General features: G+C 40.0%; 1 protein-coding gene across 1 annotated transcript in view; it reads right to left on the reverse strand.

Moving 5' to 3' along the window:
* The window catches only part of GRK3 (G protein-coupled receptor kinase 3), a 737240-nt gene that overhangs the window by 49342 nt on the left and 668350 nt on the right, over positions 1-19548 (reverse strand). Inside the window, exons 14-17 of the mRNA XM_053702091.1 lie at positions 9118-9184; positions 8468-8568; positions 7665-7731; positions 693-788 (exon numbers count right to left, since the gene is read on the reverse strand). Coding sequence (XP_053558066.1) covers positions 693-788; positions 7665-7731; positions 8468-8568; positions 9118-9184 — 331 coding nt within the window. The remainder of the gene's footprint in view (positions 1-692; positions 789-7664; positions 7732-8467; positions 8569-9117; positions 9185-19548) is intronic.

The following is a 19548-nucleotide window of genomic DNA, read 5'->3' on the forward strand; positions in this document are numbered from 1 at the left end:
AATAAGGCAATGGTGGGTGGAGTTTCGCTGTTGATAAACAAGTGCAGTAAAAAGATGTTAATGTTTTAAAAAGTTTAGACTTGGCTGATATTTTATTCAATAGCAAAACAACAGAAATGGCTGTAATTGTAAAAGCTACAAAAAGAAAATTATAGATTTATCAACACATAAAACCTGAGTTTAAGGTTATCTTGGATCATTACAACACCACCTGACTTAGCATAGCGAAGTGTAGACAGCAACGAAAGAAGAACCAGAGAGTTGGAGAACTACCAACATTGTACAGCCTGCTCCTTCAGCATAAGATCACACTGTTGAGTGAGAATAACCAGCAGAATAACCATCTACAAATATAAGAGTAGCTAAACCCTGGAATCTCCAAAGATTTTTATTTGCTTGCTTGAGAATATAAAAGTTGACATTGACATGAGGTTCAAGGCTTAGATAACCATTCAGTCATAGTCTGTTAATTTTACACTCAATTTCAATATTAATGCTAGATGTTTTCTAAAACGTGTTATGTTACATACCCCAACGTCTGCTGATTATAGCATGAAGCTGTGAATATCAAATCAAAACATACATTGATATTTTATAAACCTCCACAGACACCTGAATTGTTGTAGCCTTATGGATATCACAAATTGTTAATAAGCAAGTTAGAAAAAAAGATATTAAAAAAAAAAAAGTACCTTAATGCCTTTTGTATCTTCTTCATCAAATGATCCAATATCAAAAGCATCTGCAGCATTTACCTCACCACGTGGAGGAATCAATGGAGGGGGATACTGAAAACATAAAACGTAGGTGATTAAACCTTATCTGCAATCATTTTCTTTTCTTTGTCCATGTGTCAGAAAATGAGAAAATGCTTACTCTTGGCTTTTACAAGGCCTTTTCTTGTATAGGTAGTTGACAGAAATAATGATATATTCTAAAAAGGGGTTTGGTGAATGCTATAATTGAATAGCCAGGAAAATGCTAGGAATCTATAACACAGAACAATTATCAGCAAAAACACTGTGTGTGTCTATTGAAGCTTAAACATTGAGATTCATTAAAAATACAGTCTTGTTTTTGCTTTTTTATTATTTGAGAATTCAAGTACAACTACCATAGCCAATTGAAGGCCAGATTACGAGTGGAGCGCTAACAGTTGAAAGTAAACGCGATCTCTTGAACGCAATTCAAATTAACACACGTCAGGTTAGTGCGTCCTTAAAGCTTTGGTTAACCATTTTGTGAAACTAAAAAGTGTCACAAAACACATCAACAATACATTAGAAAGTACACACACTAATAATAACATCTAATGAAACTGATTCACAAAAAAGTTATAAGGGCTCAAAGATATGAGGTTTCAGGTGTTAGAAAAAAAAAAGCAAGCAAAGAGCTTTATCATAGAGATACTTACATATACATGTCTAAATATGTGTTTATATATATATATATATATATGCGCTCTACAAATACCTGATGATATATAAATATGTGTGTGTGCATATGTATTTATATATTTATATGTGTACATACTGTATATGTGTTTGATTTCCATAACACTGTTAAGCATATAATGCTCAAGAGAAACTGCATGCTCCTCAGCGTACCTCAGTGTGCTTTCATGGAAAAGAGCTAAGTTTCAACAAAGGATACGGAGAAAACAGAATTTATGTTTACCTGATAAATTACTTTCTCCAACGGTGTGTCCGGTCCACGGCGTCATCCTTACTTGTGGGATATTCTCTTCCCCAACAGGAAATGGCAAAGAGCCCAGCAAAGCTGGTCACATGATCCCTCCTAGGCTCCGCCTACCCCAGTCATTCGACCGACGTTAAGGAGGAATATTTGCATAGGAGAAACCATATGTTACCGTGGTGACTGTAGTTAAAGAAAATAAATTATCAGACCTGATTAAAAAAACCAGGGCGGGCCGTGGACCGGACACACCGTTGGAGAAAGTAATTTATCAGGTAAACATAAATTCTGTTTTCTCCAACATAGGTGTGTCCGGTCCACGGCGTCATCCTTACTTGTGGGAACCAATACCAAAGCTTTAGGACACGGATGAAGGGAGGGAGCAAATCAGGTCACCTAAATGGAAGGCACCACGGCTTGCAAAACCTTTCTCCCAAAAATAGCCTCAGAAGAAGCAAAAGTATCAAATTTGTAAAATTTAGAAAAAGTGTGCAGTGAAGACCAAGTCGCTGCCTTACATATCTGATCAACAGAAGCCTCGTTCTTGAAGGCCCATGTGGAAGCCACAGCCCTAGTGGAGTGAGCTGTGATTCTTTCAGGAGGCTGCCGTCCGGCAGTCTCATAAGCCAATCGGATAATGCTTTTAATCCAGAAGGAGAGAGAGGTAGAAGTTGCTTTTTGACCTCTCCGTTTACCAGAATAAACAACAAACAAAGACAAAGTTTGTCTGAAATCCTTAGTAGCTGCTAAGTAAACTTTGAGAGCACGAACTACATCCAAGTTGTGCAACAAACGTTCCTTCTTTGAAACTGGATTAGGACACAAAGAAGGCACAACTATCTCCTGGTTAATGTTTTTGTTAGAAACAACTTTTGGAAGAAAACCAGGTTTAGTACGCAAAACCACCTTATCTGCATGGAACACCAGATAAGGAGAAGAACACTGCAGAGCAGATAATTCTGAAACTCTTCTAGCAGAAGAAATTGCAACCAAAAACAAAACTTTCCAAGATAATAACTTAATATCAACGGAATGTAAGGGTTCAAACGGAACCCCCTGAAGAACTGAAAGAACTAGGTTGAGACTCCCAGGAGGAGTCAAAATTTTGTAAACAGGCTTGATTCTAACCAGAGCCTGAACAAAGGCTAGAACATCCGGCACAGCTGCCAGCTTTTTTGTGAAGTAACACAGACAAGGCAGAAATCTGTCCCATCAAGGAACTTGCAGATAATCCTTTTTTCAATCCTTCTCGAAGGAAGGATAGACTCTTAGGAATCTTAACCTTGTCCCAAGGGAATCCTGCAGATTCACACCAACAGATATACCAAATTATGTGGTAATTTTTCTGGTTACAGGCTTTCAGGCCTGAACAAGAGTATTAATAACAGAATCTGAGAACCCTCGCTTTGATAAGATCAAGCGTTCAATCTCCAAGCAGTCAGCTGGAGTGGGTCGAACGGACCTAGAACAAGAAGGTCTGTCAAAGGTAGCTTCCATGGTGGAGCCGATGACATATTCACCAGATCTGCATACCAAGTCCTGCGTGGCCACGCAGGAGCTATCAAAATCACCGACGCCCTCTCCTGATTGATCCTGGCTACCAGCCTGGGGATGAGAGGAAACGGCGGGAACACATAAGCTAGTTTGAAGGTCCAAGGTGCTACTAGTGCATCCACTAGAGCCGCCTTGGGATCCCTGGATCTGTACCCGTAGTAAGGAACTCTGAAGTTCTGACGAGAGGCCATCAGATCCATGTCTGGAATGCCCCACGGTTGAGTGACTTGGGCAAAGATTTCCGGATGGAGTTCCCACTCCCCCGGATGCAATGTCTGACGACTCAGAAAATCCGCTTCCCAATTTTCCACTCCTGGGATGTGGATAGCAGACAGGTGGCAGGAGTGAGACTCCGCCCATAGAATGATTTTGGTCACTTCTTCCATCGCTAGGGAACTCCTTGTTCCCCCCTGATGGTTGATGTATGAACTTGGCCCTCGCTAGCTGAGGCCAAGCTTTGAGAGCATTGAATATCGCTCTCAGTTCCAGAATATTTATCGGTAGAAGAGATTCTACCCGAGACCAAAGACCCTGAGCTTTCAGGGATCCCCAGACCGCGCCCCAGCCCATCAGACTGGCGTCGGTCGTGACAATGACCCACTCTGGTCTGCGGAAGGTCATCCCTTGTGACAGGTTGTCCAGGGACCGCCACCAACGGAATGAGTCTCTGGTCCTCTGATTTACTTGTATCTTCGGAGACAAGTCTGAATAGTCCCCATTCCACTGACTGAGCATGAACAGTTGTAATGGTCTTAGATGAATGCGCACAAAAGGAACTATGTCCATTGCCGCTACCATCAAACCTATCACTTCCATGCACTGCGCTATGGAAGGAAGAGGAACGGAATGAAGTATCCGACAAGAGTCTAGAAGTTTTGTTTTACTGGCTTCTGTCAGAAAAATCCTCATTTCTAAGGAGTCTATTATAGTTCCCAAGAAGGGAACCCTCGTTGACGGAGATAGAGAACTCTTTTCCACGTTCACTTTCCATCCGTGAGATCTGAGAAAGGCCAGGACAATGTCCGTGTGAGCCTTTACTTGAGGAAGGGACGACGCTCGAATCAGAATGTCGTCCAAGTAAGGTACTACAGCAATGCCCCTTGGTCTTAGCACCGCCAGAAGGGACCCTAGTACCTATGAGAAAATCCTAGGAGCAGTGGCTAATCCGAAAGAAAATGCCACGAACTGGAAATGCTTGTCCAGGAATGCAAACCTTAGGAACCGATGATGTTCCTTGTGGATAGGAATATGTAGATACGCATCCTTGAAATCCACCTTGGTCATGAATTGACCTTCCTGGATGGAAGGAAGAAGTTTTCGAATGGTTTCCATCTTGAACGATGGAACCTTGAGAAACTTGTTCAAGATCTTGAGATCTAAGATTGGTCTGAACGTTCCCTCTTTTTTGGGAACTATGAACAGATTGGAGTAGAACCCCATCCCTTGTTCTCCTAATGGAACAGGATGAATCACTCCCATTTTTAGCAGGTCTTCTACCCAATGTAAGAATGCCTGTCTTCTTATGTGGTCTGAAGACAACTGAGACCTGTGGAACCTCCCCCTTGGAGGAAGCCCCTTGAACTCCAGAGAATAACCTTGGGAGACTATTTCTAGCGCCCAAGGATCCAGAACATCTCTTTCCCAAGCCTGAGCGAAGAGAGAGAGTCTGCCCCCCACCAGATCCGGTCCCGGATCGGGGGCCCGCATTTCATGCTGTCTTGGTAGCAGTGGCAGGTTTCCTGGCCTGCTTTCCTTTGCTCCAGCCTTGCATAGGTCTCCAGGCTGGATTGGCTTGAGAAGTATTACCTTCCTGCTTAGAGGACGTAGCCCTTGGGGCTGATCCGTTTCTGCGAAAGGGACGAAACTTAGGTTTATTTTTGGTCTTGAAAAGACCTATCCTGAGGAAGGGCGTGGCCCTTGCCCCCAGTGATATCAGAGATAATCTCTTTCAAGTCAGGGCCAAAGAGTGTTTTCCCCTTGAAAGGAATGTCAAGCAATTTGTTCTTGGAAGACGCATCCGCTGCCCAAGATTTTAACCAAGCGCTCTGCGCCACAATAGCAAACCCAGAATTTTTTCGCCGCTAACCTAGCCAATTGCAAGGTGGCGTCTAGGGTGAAAGAATTAGCCAATTTAAGAGCACGAATTCTGTCCATAATCTCCTCATAAGAAGAAGAATTACTAATAATCGCCTTTCCTAGCTCATCAAACTAGAAACACGCGGCTGCAGTGACAGGGACAATGCATGCAATTGGTTGTAGAAGGGAACCTTGCTGAACAAACATCTTTAGCAGACCTTCTAATTTTTTATCCATAGGATCTTGGAAAGCACAACTATCTTCTATGGGTATAGTGGCGCGCTTGTGTAGAGTAGAAACCGCCCCCTCGACCTTGGGGACTGTCTGCCATCAGTCCTTTCTGGGGTCGACTATAGGAAAACAATTTTATAAATATGGGGGGAGGTACTAAAGGTATACCGGGCCTGTCCCATTCTTTACTAACAATGTACGCCACCCGCTTGGATATAGGAAAAGCTTCGGGGGGCCCCGGGGCCACTAAGAACTTTTCCATTTTACATAGTGGTTCTGGAATGACCAGATAATCACAATCATCCAAATTGGATAACACCTCCTTAAGCAGAGCGCGGAGATGTTCCAACTTAAATTTAAAAGTAATCACATCAGGTTCAGCTTGTTGAGAAATGTTTCCTGAATCTGAAATTTCTCCCTCAGACAAAACCTCCCTGGCCCCCTCAGATTGGTGTAGGGGCCCTTCAGAAACCATATCATCAGCGTTCTCATGCTCTACAGAATTTTCTAAAACAGAGCAGTCGCGCTTTCGCTGATAAGTGGGCATATTGGCTAAAATGTTTTTGATAGAATTATCCATTACAGCCGTTAAATGTTGCATAGTAAGGAGTATTGGCGCACTAGATGTACTAGGGGCCTCCTGTATGGGCAAGACTGGTGTAGACGAAGGAGGGGATGATGCAGTACCATGCTTACTCCCCTCACTTGAGGAATCATCTTGGGCATCATTTTTACTAAATTTTTTTATGACATAAAATACATATAGTTAAATGAGAAGGAACCTTGGTTTCCCCACAGTCAGAACACAATCTATCTGGTAGTTCAGACATGTTAAACAGGCATAAACTTGATAACAAAGCACAAAAAACGTTTTAAAATAAAACCGTTACTGTCACTTTAAATTTTAAACTAAACACACTTTATTATTGCAATTGCGAAAAAGTATGAAGGAATTGTTCAAAATTCACCAAAATTTCACCACATTGTCTTAAAGCCTTAAAAGTATTGCACACCAAATTTGGAAGCTTTAACCCTTAAAATAACGGAACCGGAGCCGTTTTTATATTTAACCCCTTTACAGTCCCTGGAATCTGCTTTGCTGAGACCCAACCAAGCCCAAAGGGGAATACGATACCAAATGATGCCTTCAGAAAGACTTTTCTATGTATCAGAGCTCCACACACATGCAGCTGCATGCCATGCTGTCCTCAAAAACAAGTGCGCCATACCGGCGCGAAAATGAGGCTCTGACTATGATTAGGGAAAGTCCCTAAAGAATAAGGTGTCTAAAACAGTGCCTGCCGATATAATCATATCAAAATACCCAGAATAAATGATTCCTCAAGGCTAAATAAGTGTTAATAATGAATCGATTTAGCCCAGAAAAAGTCTACAGTCTTAATAAGCCCTTGTGAAGCCCTTATTTACTATCTTAATAAACATGGCTTACCGGATCCCATAGGGAAAATGACAGCTTCCAGCATTACATCGTCTTGTTAGAATGTGTCATACCTCAAGCAGTAAGAGACTGCACACTGTTCCCCCAACTGAAGTTAATTGCTCTCAACAGTCCTGTGTGGAACAGCCATGGATTTTAGTTACGGTGCTAAAATCATTTTCCTCATACAAACAGAAATCTTCATCTCTTTTCTGTTTCTGAGTAAATAGTACATACCAGCACTATTTTAAAATAACAAACTCTTGATTGAATAATAAAAACTACAGTTAAACACTAAAAAACTCTAAGCCATCTCCGTGGAGATGTTGCCTGTACAACGGCAAAGAGAATGACTGGGGTAGGCGGAGCCTAGGAGGGATCATGTGACCAGCTTTGCTGGGCTCTTTGCCATTTCCTGTTGGGGAAGAGAATATCCCACAAGTAAGGATGACGCCGTGGACCGGACACACCTATGTTGGAGAAATAGAGGTCAGTTTGATATGAACAGTAAATTGGATAGTTTTCTTTTTTAAATTGCAGGTTTAATTTTCACTCCCATGTCCCTTACAGTAGAAGAGTATCCTCTCTAGTGCATCATTGTGATTACTAAATGTGTTAAAAAGCAGCAGCTCTAACTGCATTGTTACTTTAAGATTAGAATTGTTGTTACCTTTTGCAAATACACTTGTTGCCAGTCAATGCCTTTGAAAAAAGGATGCTCCTTTACTTCATGTGCACTGCAAATAAATACATGAGAGAGTTAGCGACTGTTTCTTATACATGTGCAGTAGAAGACAGACAATATTAGATTATAGACATTTGAGTAAACAATAAGTAAACATTTTCATATACTTTTCCATATAACTAATTGATTGACCACTAAATAATTTAACCAGGACTCAACAAAACTCGATACCAGGCACCTTATAATTAGGCTGCCGTGGTTTAGAGTCCCCTACTTCCCCCTGACACACCTAACATTTAGCTTGGTGCGGCTGGGTCCTTTCTAGGCTTTGGCGCTGTTAAATACAAATCTAACTTTTATTGTATACACACATAGATATTTCTTTTATATTATGATATTCTCTCTCTCATATATATATATATATATATATATATATATATATATATATATATATATATATATATATATATATATATATATATATATATATATATATATATATATATATATATATATATATATATATATAAACACATATATACATCTTAATCATAGTGTTTGGCTCTTAAATGTATAGGCTGGCTCTATCTAAAGGTAGTTACTTATTGTATATAAAAAGCAAACAGTATGTATTGACAATGGATTATAAAAATTGCTTTTCCAAGCAAGGGAGTAACAGATTACTTTTCTAAAGCAGACATAAAGTATAAATGGTAGCCATTTTTATTTCTGCTTTCTTTTCATAGACTGCACAGCTAGGATGGTATGAGTGGGTGTCAGATACATGCCTGCATCCCTGACAGCCGAGTCTCTTGCTCACATCTCTCTGGAGAAGGCCCTCCAATAGGGATTTGAGCTCCGGGGTAAATGAATCTGGCAGCTCAACGTTCTTGACATTGATCAAAATAGAGAGAGGGAAAAAAAAAAAAGACTGAGATTAGTTCCCACAATTTATCAAAAGCAAAAAAAAGCTAATTGTTTATAATTCAGACTTTGTTTTTTATTTTAAATTAAATACAGCCCAATTAAATTATACTTTTATTGTATGGAAAAAGAGAATTTGCCAACTTGTTACATCATAATAAAGGGACATTAGAGTTGAAAAATTACATTCTCTAAATTCATTAAAGCATGTAATTTTAAGATTAGTGACCCTGCACCTATATGTATTTATCCTACATAAGGGATAAAACATATAGCATAAGGTTCCGAGTGGTACTTCTACTATGGGTTTAACCCCTTTGTGTGGGCTAAGCACACATAGGTGCAGGGTCACTAGTCTTAACATTAAATGCCCTAATTATTTAAAGCATATCATTCTTTTATGTTAATAGCAATTTAAGTAACTTCAGCTGATTAACTAATGCAACAAAGAACCATAATAAGTGACTTTTATAACTGCTATTGTGATTAATAAATAAACAAAACTAACCCTTACCATAGTGAGAGTCATGCGGTCAATCTCATGTTTGTCTTTGGTTTTATGCTGTCTGAATGGACTGTGGCTGTGGAATAGCAAAAACAAAGATAATTATGAAGTAAACATAAAATAGACAAATACTTTGGATAGTCCAACCACTGGTGTTTTTAGGACTGGTGCTTCTCTGGGCAAATAGAGTAACATAGAAACAGATCTAACTTAGTTAATAAGCTCACTTTATTATTGTTACCCAAATGCTGAACCCCTTTGCATACAAGCACCTAGTTGCCCATTTGCAGAGTCAGGCATTCGTTTTCATACATGAAGACACACACGTTTAACTCAAATTACTTTGACATTGCAATATAACATTTTTAAGAATGCATAATAAAATACTTTGCAATATACACATTATTTGTATTCTTGTAACTGTAAAATTTTCTAAATACTGAGAATTAGAAGCGCACACTGCAGACATCACAAACCTAACCGTGCTACATTTCTGTTTCTAATTGTCCTCAGCAGAGTTGATAAGAGACTGCAAATTTTGCTAACAAAATGACAGTGGCTTGCCTTGTCTATTCTTGTAACAAGTCTTCATTGGCTCCTTCAAATTAGTAGGGGGAGTTTGACTATTCAAAAGCAACTGCATCAAACAATGTGTAAATGTTAAGTTCTCCATAGACAATTTTGCCAGTCAGATGGCATCACAACATTTTCTGTTGTTATAAATTTCACTTAAACTATCCAAAGTACAAATGAATTGCATAATTGAACATATATCGATTTCATAATAATTTATGCAACAAACATTGAAAACAATCCTATAATATAAAAGTGTGTTTGTCCGAAGCTGTCATGCACAGTAGAGACAGTGAGGACAAACACACCTGGCCTTACCTGACATGCTGGCCTATTTGTGGCAAAAGTGGGCGTGGCTGGACGGGAGCGTGGACATGGTCGGGCGTGGTCGGGGGCATGGCCGGGCGTGGTTGGGGGCATGGCCGGGCGTGGTTGGCGAGAGAGAGAAGAGAGAAATAGAAAGAGAGGGGGAGAGACAAAAGAGATAGGAAAGAGCTAAAGAGAAGGGGAAGAGCAGAAGAGAGGGGAAAGTGCAGAAGAGAGGGGGTAGAGCAAAATAGAGGGGAGAGAAAAAGAGGTGGAGAGAGAGCAAAAGAGAGGGGGAGAGAGAGCAAAAGAGAGGGGGAAGAGAGGCGAAGAGAGAGCAAAAGAGAGGGGGGAAGAGAGCAATAGATAGGGGGGAAAAGAGAAAGGGGGAGAGAGAGAGCAAAAGAGAGGGATGGAGAGAGAGAGCAAAAGAGAGGGATAGAGAGAGACAGAGCAAAAGAGGGAGAAGAGAGGGAGAAGAGAGGGAGGATAGAAGGGGGAGAGAGAGAGCAAAAGAGAGGGATGGAGAGAAAGAGCAAAAGAGAGGGATGGAGAGAGAGAGCAAAAAAAAGGAGCGAGAGACAGAGCAAAAGAGAGGGGGGAGAAAGTGCGTAAAAGAGAGGGGGGAGAGAGTGTAAATGAGAGGGCGAGAGAGAGCGCAAAAGAGAGGGGGAGAGAGAGAGCGCAAAAGAGAGGGGGAGAGAGAAAGCGCAAAAGAGAGGGGGAGAGAGAGCAAAAGAGAGGGGGAGAGAGAGAGCGCAAAAGAGAGGGGAGAGAGTGCAAAAGAGAGGGGAGAGAGAGAGCGCAAAAGAGGGGGGAAGAGAGCGCAAAAGAGAGAGAGAACGCAAAAGAGAGGGGTGGGAAAGAGAGCGTAAAAGAGGGGGGAGAGAGAGCGCAAAAGAGAGGGGGAGAGAGAGCAAAAGAGAGGGGAGAGAAAGCAAAAGAGAGGGGGAGATAGGGAGCAAAAGAGGGGGGAGAGAGAGAGCAAAAGAGAGGTGGAGCGAGAGCGCAAAAGAGAGGGGGAGAGAGCACAAAAGAGAGTGGGAGAGCAAAAGAGAGGGGGGAGAGAGAGCAAAAGAGAGAGGAAGCGAGAGAGAGCGCAAAAGAGAGCGAAAGAGAGCGCAAAAGAGAGGGAGAGAGAGCGCAAAAGAGAGGGAGAGAGAGCGCAAAAGAGAGGGAGAGAGAGCACAAAAGAGAGGGGAAGAGAGCACAAAAGAGAGGGGGAGAGAGCACAAAAGAGAGGGGGAGAGAGCAAGGGGTGGGACCGCTGTACTGCAAAAAATGGCCCGTGTGAACAGGCTTTAGGACTAGTTAATAATAATAAGCTAATTTTAGCCTAATATTGGATTAAATTTTAGCCAGTTAGACAGTTGCAGTATAATCTATCTTGTCTGTTTTAGCATATTTTCCTATTATATTCAGTAATACTGAAATGTCTGTGAGCTCTACTATATGATTAAAGTCTAGAACAATGTTTTTCATTACATTCTAGAGGAAGCCTGGTAATAACATCCACTACAACACACATGCAACAATGCATGAATACTTCCTTACACGCTAGCATTTATATCACTTTTCAGCAGCAGAGGGCATTGCAGATCTGCATTTTTTTTTATTTTGAAGGACATAATGCAAGGTCAGTACTGATAGTAGCCAGTTTAGCTCTGATTAATAAAATAGGAATATTTAATTCAAAGTCAAACTAATCTACTGGTACTATAACAAACCACAATACAAGAAATGTAATTTATTTCTTCACACTAAAAACTGATAGTGAAATTAAAATAACTTTTTCTTGATTAATTTGTATAAATATAACGTGATTTATAAAATAAGAAATAAAAAATATAATTTATTTCACCTATCCAGCAATGGTAAAAGTAGTGGAATATGAAAGCAAATAAAGGGATAGTGAAGTCAAAATTCAACTTGCATGATTCAGATGTCATTTTAAGACACTTTTAAATTCACTTCTATTAACAAATTGACTTTGTTCTATTTGTATCATACGTTGTACAAATCCTACACCTCTGGAAGCTAGCTGGTGATTGGTGGCTACACACATTTGTCTCTTGTCATTGGCTCATTGGTGTTCAGCTAGTTTCCAGTAGTGCATCGCTGCTCTAGAGCTGACTTTAGCTGTGTTTAATTCTTTAATCCAGGGGTTAAACACAGTTATATTATACAAGCAATAATGCAACAACAACATGATCTAGCATAATAAGAGCATTTTCTCTTTTATCTCCCTTTGAAAATAATTCTTCCTCTGAGAAATATTGGCAACTTTTTTACTATAAAGGTTTTCTTTCAATGTTGTTTTACAATTCCACATAATATATAAACCTGCAAAATTATCATGAAAAGAATTGCTGATTACAAAAGAAAAAGATCTAAAAACCCATGCAGTTTTGCACTATACGTAGTTCTTCCTGCCATACAAAATAAATCGCCTAAATATATGTTTAATATCCAATTTATTCCTGATGGGTCTTTGTGTTTTCATATTTGTTATATTCTAACTGAAAGGGTGACATCAGTTTTGGCAAGTGTTACTGTATGTGGTATTGTCTGAAAAGCAACATTTATAGGCTCTGGGTCAGACAAATAAGGTGCAGAACTGATTTTTCCCCCTCACCAGTAGGTTAAAAAATGAAAAGACATTATATTAAATGAATAAAAAGGTCCAAATTAAAATGTGCACGGGTGCATTTCAATTGTAAATAAAAGCATTTTTGCAACATACGTCCATCAGCAAAATGCTTCTAGTAAAAGTTACTACCATTTTCAGCAGCATACGCACATATGCTGTGAAGGCCTGTGCACTAGTATTCAAGCTCAAAGAGCTGGTGGTGGTGTATATTGTGTCTGTAAGGACTTGTGCACAAGGAACTCACAGCATGAGTTTGTTGACTATTGAGAAACAGTAATAATTTTTACTAGAAGTATACGAAAACGTACAAGAGATTTCACTTTCACTTCAATGTTTTTTTTAAACAAACTTCACTCTTAAAAGGTTTCTTAGAGACAAATGTACAATTTTGTCTCTGTAAACCATCATTTCATAACACTATTTATAATAATTTTGCACAGTAAAATTAGAAGTGCTAGATAAACTTCAGAAGAATGTGACCAAAGAGTTTGTATGTATGTACAGTATGTGTATGTATATATATATATATATATATATATATATATATATATATATATATATATATATATATATATATATATATATTTATATTACGTAGAATAAAGTAAAAAGCAGTTCTCTATAAAATTCCCTTTTTAGATGTCAAACGAAGATTTAGGAGTCTTTCATCTTGTGGATATACTGTACCAAGAGATTAAAAACATTCAAGAACTAACTTTTATTTGTGTGAACAAAAAATGACCAGGCAGTGAATAGCACAGTTTGTTCAGTTGCTGTCAGAGATTACTATGGCTCTCAAATGCTTGGTTGGTTGTGGGAAAAAACATGTCAAGTAAAATTTTGTCCCCTAGAAGTAAACTATATAGATGAAAAAAACTGACAGTTCGGAAACTGTTGCCCAGATATTAATGAGATCTCGGTTTTGTGGTAATGCTGCCAAGAATAATAGATGTGTACCCAGTCCAGTCTCAGTGTGTAGCCCATTTCCAGGCTTTTATACATACACATATTAGCATTCTCCACAAAAAAAGACACATGCACCCTCCTAAACTCTTACCAGGCTACCTATATGTACTCTTTAACAAAGGATACCAAGAGAACAAAGCAAAATTGATAACAGAAATAAATTGGAAAGTTGTTTAAAATGTTATGTTCTATCTCAGCGGTTCCCAACCTTTTTTCTCTCCCGTACCCCTTGATTAGGCTTTTCATTTATGAGTACCCACACCCATCCCTCAAAATAAAGGAAGCACTTTTTTTTATAGGGGAGGTAAGCTATATCTGAATGGCATACGACTGTACGTGTATCAACAGGAATAAAGCTCAGATCTCATTCTCAGAAGGAGCCCTGCTGTGTGGCTGGCACCCCTGGCAGCTGCCTGGTTGCCCCTAAACACGGCCCGGGGGGGGGGGGGGAGTCAAAGCGTAATGATCAGAAAAATAAATATTTTAATTTGTGAGATCAGATCGATATAAACCACCCAGCCACTATGGATGTTTTTAGTTGGAAGTAAAGCAATCTGACTCAAGCAAGCACTAGCATTAGTACTCTACTTACCAGCACTGACTATAACTTATTTGGGGATGCAGACCCACCTCGCCTGTGTGACTCGCAACCTCCACAGCTCTACCACACGTGTCTACGCAGCTATGCTGCTGCAGTGCTGTTTCTAACTGCGCACTCGCAGTCAACATTTTGTGCACGGGGGTGGGTGAAGCAGGAGGCTAAGCTGTCTGGTGACAGGGTGATCATTAATATGTGGACCGGAGTCATCCACACCCGGTCCACATATTTCAGGTGCAGGGGCTCCCATCTGCCTATGCCAGGACTTCACTTGTCACTTTCCGGCTGAACGCTCCTTCCTTCCACAGTTCCACGATGGTTATTAGTTGATGACCCATTGAGAGTGCCCCCCGACCCTCCCCCCGGATCTTCCGCCATTACCAACAATATTTTTGAGTAGCCCCAACTGGTCTGCCAAGTACCCCCAGGGGTACACGTACCACAGGTTGGGAACCGCTGTTCTATCTGAATCATGAAAGTTCAGTATTGACTTTATTGTCCCTTTAAGATATCTAAACACAGTTTTAGCTGCATAATCTAACAATTTGATTAATTGCTAATTTTGTGCGACAGACATTGAAAAACTATATTATTAGCTAATTTTACCTTAATTTGGCTTAAATTTTAGCCAGTTAGTAAGTAGAATCAGCAGAATGGTATGCCCGTTAAGGGCTAGATCACAAATCAGACCTCTGGTTAAAGATACAAATTTGCCCCAATTGCCCCCAAAATAAAGAGGTAGTTTAAAATAAAAAATAAATCTGAGCATTTTTTTTTTATAAACAAAACTGCACAAAGCAGTTATAAGGGGTTAAAGTGAGAGGATGTGGGGTGTTGGGGGGGGGGGTGAAAACTGCACCTAAAGTGCCTTTATATGGAGGTGAATGGGGGAATGTTTTTTCACTATAAATATATATGTATATGCTTATATATATATATATCTATATCTATATATATATATATATATACACATATACACACATATACACAGTTGTGCTCATAAGTTTACATACCCTGGCAGAATTTTTGATAACACAAAAACTTTTCATTCACTCATGGTTAGTGTTTGGCTGAAGCCATTTATTATCAATCAACTGTGTTTACTTTTTTTAAATCATAATGACAACAGAAACTACCCTAATGACCCTGATCAAAAGTTTACATACCCTGGTGATTTTGGCCTGATAACATGCACACAAGTTGACACAAAGGGGTTTGAATGGCTATTAAAGGTAACTATCCTCACCTGTGATCTCTTTGCTTGTAATTAGTGTGTGTGTATAAAAGGTCAATGAGTTTCTGGACTCCTGACAGACCCTTGCATCTTTCATCCAGTGCTGCACTGATGTTTCTGCATTCTGAATCATGGGGAAAGAAAAAGAATCGTCAAAGGATCTGTGGGAAAAAGGTAGTTGAACTGTATAAAACAGGAAAGGGATATAAAAAGATATCCAAGGAATTGAGAATGCAAATCAGCAGTGTTCAAACTCTAATCAAGAAGTGGAAAATGAGGCGTTCTGTTTGATAACATACTGCATTCATCTTGCCATCAATTCTGACCAAATTTCCTGTGCCTTTGTAGCTCACACATCCCAAAAACATCAGTGATCCACCTCCGTGTTTCACAGTAGGAATGGTGTACCTTTCATCATAGGCCTTGTTGAATCCTCTCCAAATGTAGCGTTTATGGTTGTGGCCAAAAAGCTCAATTTTGGTCTCATCACTCCAAATTACTTTGTGCCAGAAAGTTTGAGGCTTGTCTCTGTGCTGTTTGGCATATTGAAAACGGGATACTTTGTGGCATTTGCGTAGTAATAGCTTTCATCTGGCGACTCGACCATGCAGCCCATCTTTCTTCAAGTGCCTCCTTATTGTGTATCTTGAAACAGCCACACCACATGTCCTGTATTTCACCAGAAGTTATTTGTGGTTTTGTCTTTGCATCCCGAACAATTTTCCTGGCAGTTGTGGCTGACATTTTAGTTGGTCTACCTGACTGTGGTTTGGTATCAACAGAACCCCTCATTTTCCACTTCTTTATTAGAGTTTGAACACTGCTGATTTGCATTCTCAATTCCTTGGATATCTTTTTATATCCCTTTCCTGTTTTATACAGTTCAACTACCTTTTCCCGCAGATTCTTTGACAATTATTTTGTTTTTCCCATGATTCAGAATCCAGAAACGTCAGTGCAGCACTGGATGAAAGATGCAAGGGTCTGTCAGGAGTCCAGAAACTCATTGACCTTTTATACACACACACTAATTACAAGAAAACAGATCACAGGTGAGGATGGTTACCTGTAATAACCATTCAAACCCCTTTGTGTGAACTTGTGTGCATGTTATCAGGCCAAAATCACCAGGGTATGTAAACTTTTGATCAGGGTCATTTGGGTAGTTTCTGTTGTAATTATGATTTAAAAAGAGTAAACACAGTTGATTGATAATATATGGCTTCAGCCAAACACTAACCATGAGTGAAAGAAAAATGTTTGCATTATCATTCATATTCTCTGAAAAATGGCCAAGAAATCATAAATTCTGCCAGGGTATGTAAACTTATGAGCATAACTGTATATATATACACACACACACACACACACACATATATATATATATATATATATATATATATATACACAGTATCTCACAAAAGTTAGTACACCCCTCACATTTTTGTAAATATTTTATTATATCTTTTCATGTGACAACAATGAAGAAATTACACTTTGCTACAATGTAAATTAGTGAGTGTACAGCATGTATAACAGTGTAAATTTGCTGTGCCCTCAAAATAACTCAACATACAGCCATTAATGTCTAAATCATTGACAACAAAAGTAAGTACACCCCTAAGAGGAAATGTCCAAATTGGGCCCAATTAGCTATTTTCCCTCCCCGGAGTCATGTGACATCTTAGTGTTATAAAGTCTCAGGTGTGAATGGGGAGCAGGTGTGTTAAATTTGGTATTATCGCTCTCACACTCTCTCATACTGGTCACTGGAAGTTCAACATGGCACCTCATGGCAAAGAACTCTCTGAGGATCTGAAAAAAAGAATTGTTGCTCTACATAAAGATGGCCTAGGCTATAAGAAGATTGCAAAAATCCTGAAACTGAGCTGCAGCACGGTGGGCAAGACCATAAAGCGGTTTCACAGGACAGGATCCGCTCAGAACAGGCCTCGCCATGGTCAACCAAAGAAGTTTAGCGCACATGCTCAGCGTCAAATCCAGAGGTTGTCTTTGGGAAATAGACGTATGAGTGCTGCCAGCATTGCTGCAGAGGTTGAAGGGGTGGGGTCGGCCTGTCAGTGCTCAGACCATACGCCACACACGGCATCAAATTGGTCTGCATGGCTATTGTCCCAGAAGGAAGTCTCTTCTAAAGAAAGCCTGCAAACAGTTTGCTGAAGATAAGCAGACTAAGGACATGGATTACTGGAACCCTGTCCTGTGGTCCGATGAGACTAAGATAAACTTATTTGGTTCAGAGAGTGTCAAGCGTCTGTGGCTGCAACCAGATGAGGAGTACAAAGACAAGTGTGTCTTGCCTACAGTCAAGCATGGTGGTGGGATAGTCATGGTCTGGGCCTGCATGAGTGCTGCCGGCACTGGGGAGCTACAGTTCATTGAGGGAACCATGAATGCCAACATGTACTGTGACATAGTGAAGCAGAGCATGATAACTACCTTCGGAGACTGGGACGCAGGGCAGTATACCAACATGATAACACACCTCCAAGACAACCACTGCCTTGCTAAAGAAGCTGAGGGTAAAGGTGATGGACTGGCCAAGTATGTCTCCAGACCTAAACCCTATTGAGCATCTGTGGGGCATCCTCAAACGGAAGGTGGGGGAGCGCAAGGTCTCTAACATCCACCAGCTCCATGATGTCGTCATAGAGTAGTGGAAGAGGACTCCAGTGGCAACCTGTGAAGCTCTGGTGAACTCCATGCCCAAGAGGGTTAAGACAGTGCTAGAAAATAATGGTGGCCACAAAAAATATTGACACGTTGGGCCCAATTTGGACATTTCCACTTAGGGGTGTACTCACTTTTGTTGCCAACGGTTTAGACATTAATGGCTGTGTGTTGCGTTATTTTGAGGTGAAAGCAAATTTACACTGTTAAACAGGCTGTACACTCACTACTTTACATTGTAGCAAAGTGTCACATGAAAAGATATAATAAAATATTTACAAAAATGTGAGGGGTGTACTCACTTTTGTGAGATACTGTATATATACATACATACATATATTACATACATTAATATATATATGTATATACGCTGCACGGTTTGCCCCCTGTGCTGCGCTAGGTGGTTTGCTGGTGGCTGCCGGGGTGGAGCCTATGGAAGTGAGCTCTCGTAAGTGTTTGACTTCCGGGCAATGCAAACGTGAGGTCGCGTTCACATTGCACTGTACTCATAATACCAGTGCACATTTACATGCCCAGGTATTACTGAATGGAGTGCAAATATTGCGCTCATGTAACGGAGTGCAAATATTGCGCTCATGTAAGCACAATATTGCGCTCCATTCATAATCTAGCCCATATTCGGTCATAGAAAGAACACTGCACACACTCCCATACAAACATACAATCATCAAAGCCTGTACCTGATTTCGAAAAATGTAACTTCGCCCTGGGAAGTTTCATGGTTTTCATTGTCAAAATAAAACTAAACTTTTATTTCTTCTACTTGTTAAACTAAAGAGATGGTATGGCAATTGTGAACAAATTATCAAGTAGATTTTTTTTTTAATTTTGACAATTTTATTGAATTTATAATAATAATAATAAAAAAAAGAACTACTGTAGAAATATTGCTATGCAAAAATTCTTGTGTTGAGGAAATCGGGTGAGGAAGAGACCTCTTGCAATCTTTATTTAAAGCTTCAGGCAGTAACTTCAGCACAAAACATACAACAGAATGGTTTCACTTCCTGTGAGGCTGGCGTTTATATTGTACTTAAAGAAATAGTAAATGTAAAAAAATAATGTTACATAATTCTGCACATAGTGCAGAATTATGTAACATTATCTTAGCGACGGCTTTAAAAATCAAAAGATTTCATAGATTTTAGCCTTCAAAGTTGCACTTACCTGGTCTCCTCAACAAGCTCTTCTGATCAGGTCTTCTTTTTCAAAAGCGGTTCGCGGGCGCGCTAGTCTAATCACAGTGCGCCCGATTGTGCTATTTAACTGAATGCAGCGCCCTCCCACTCTGGTCTGGTACATTTAGTTCAATAGCACGATTGGGCACCCTGTGATTAGACAGCACCCCCGCGAACCGCCTTTGAAAAAGAAGACATGATCAGAAGAGCTTGGAGAGGAGAC

This window comes from Bombina bombina, chromosome 2, assembly GCF_027579735.1.
Source record: "Bombina bombina isolate aBomBom1 chromosome 2, aBomBom1.pri, whole genome shotgun sequence".
Classification (NCBI taxonomy): domain Eukaryota; kingdom Metazoa; phylum Chordata; class Amphibia; order Anura; family Bombinatoridae; genus Bombina; species Bombina bombina.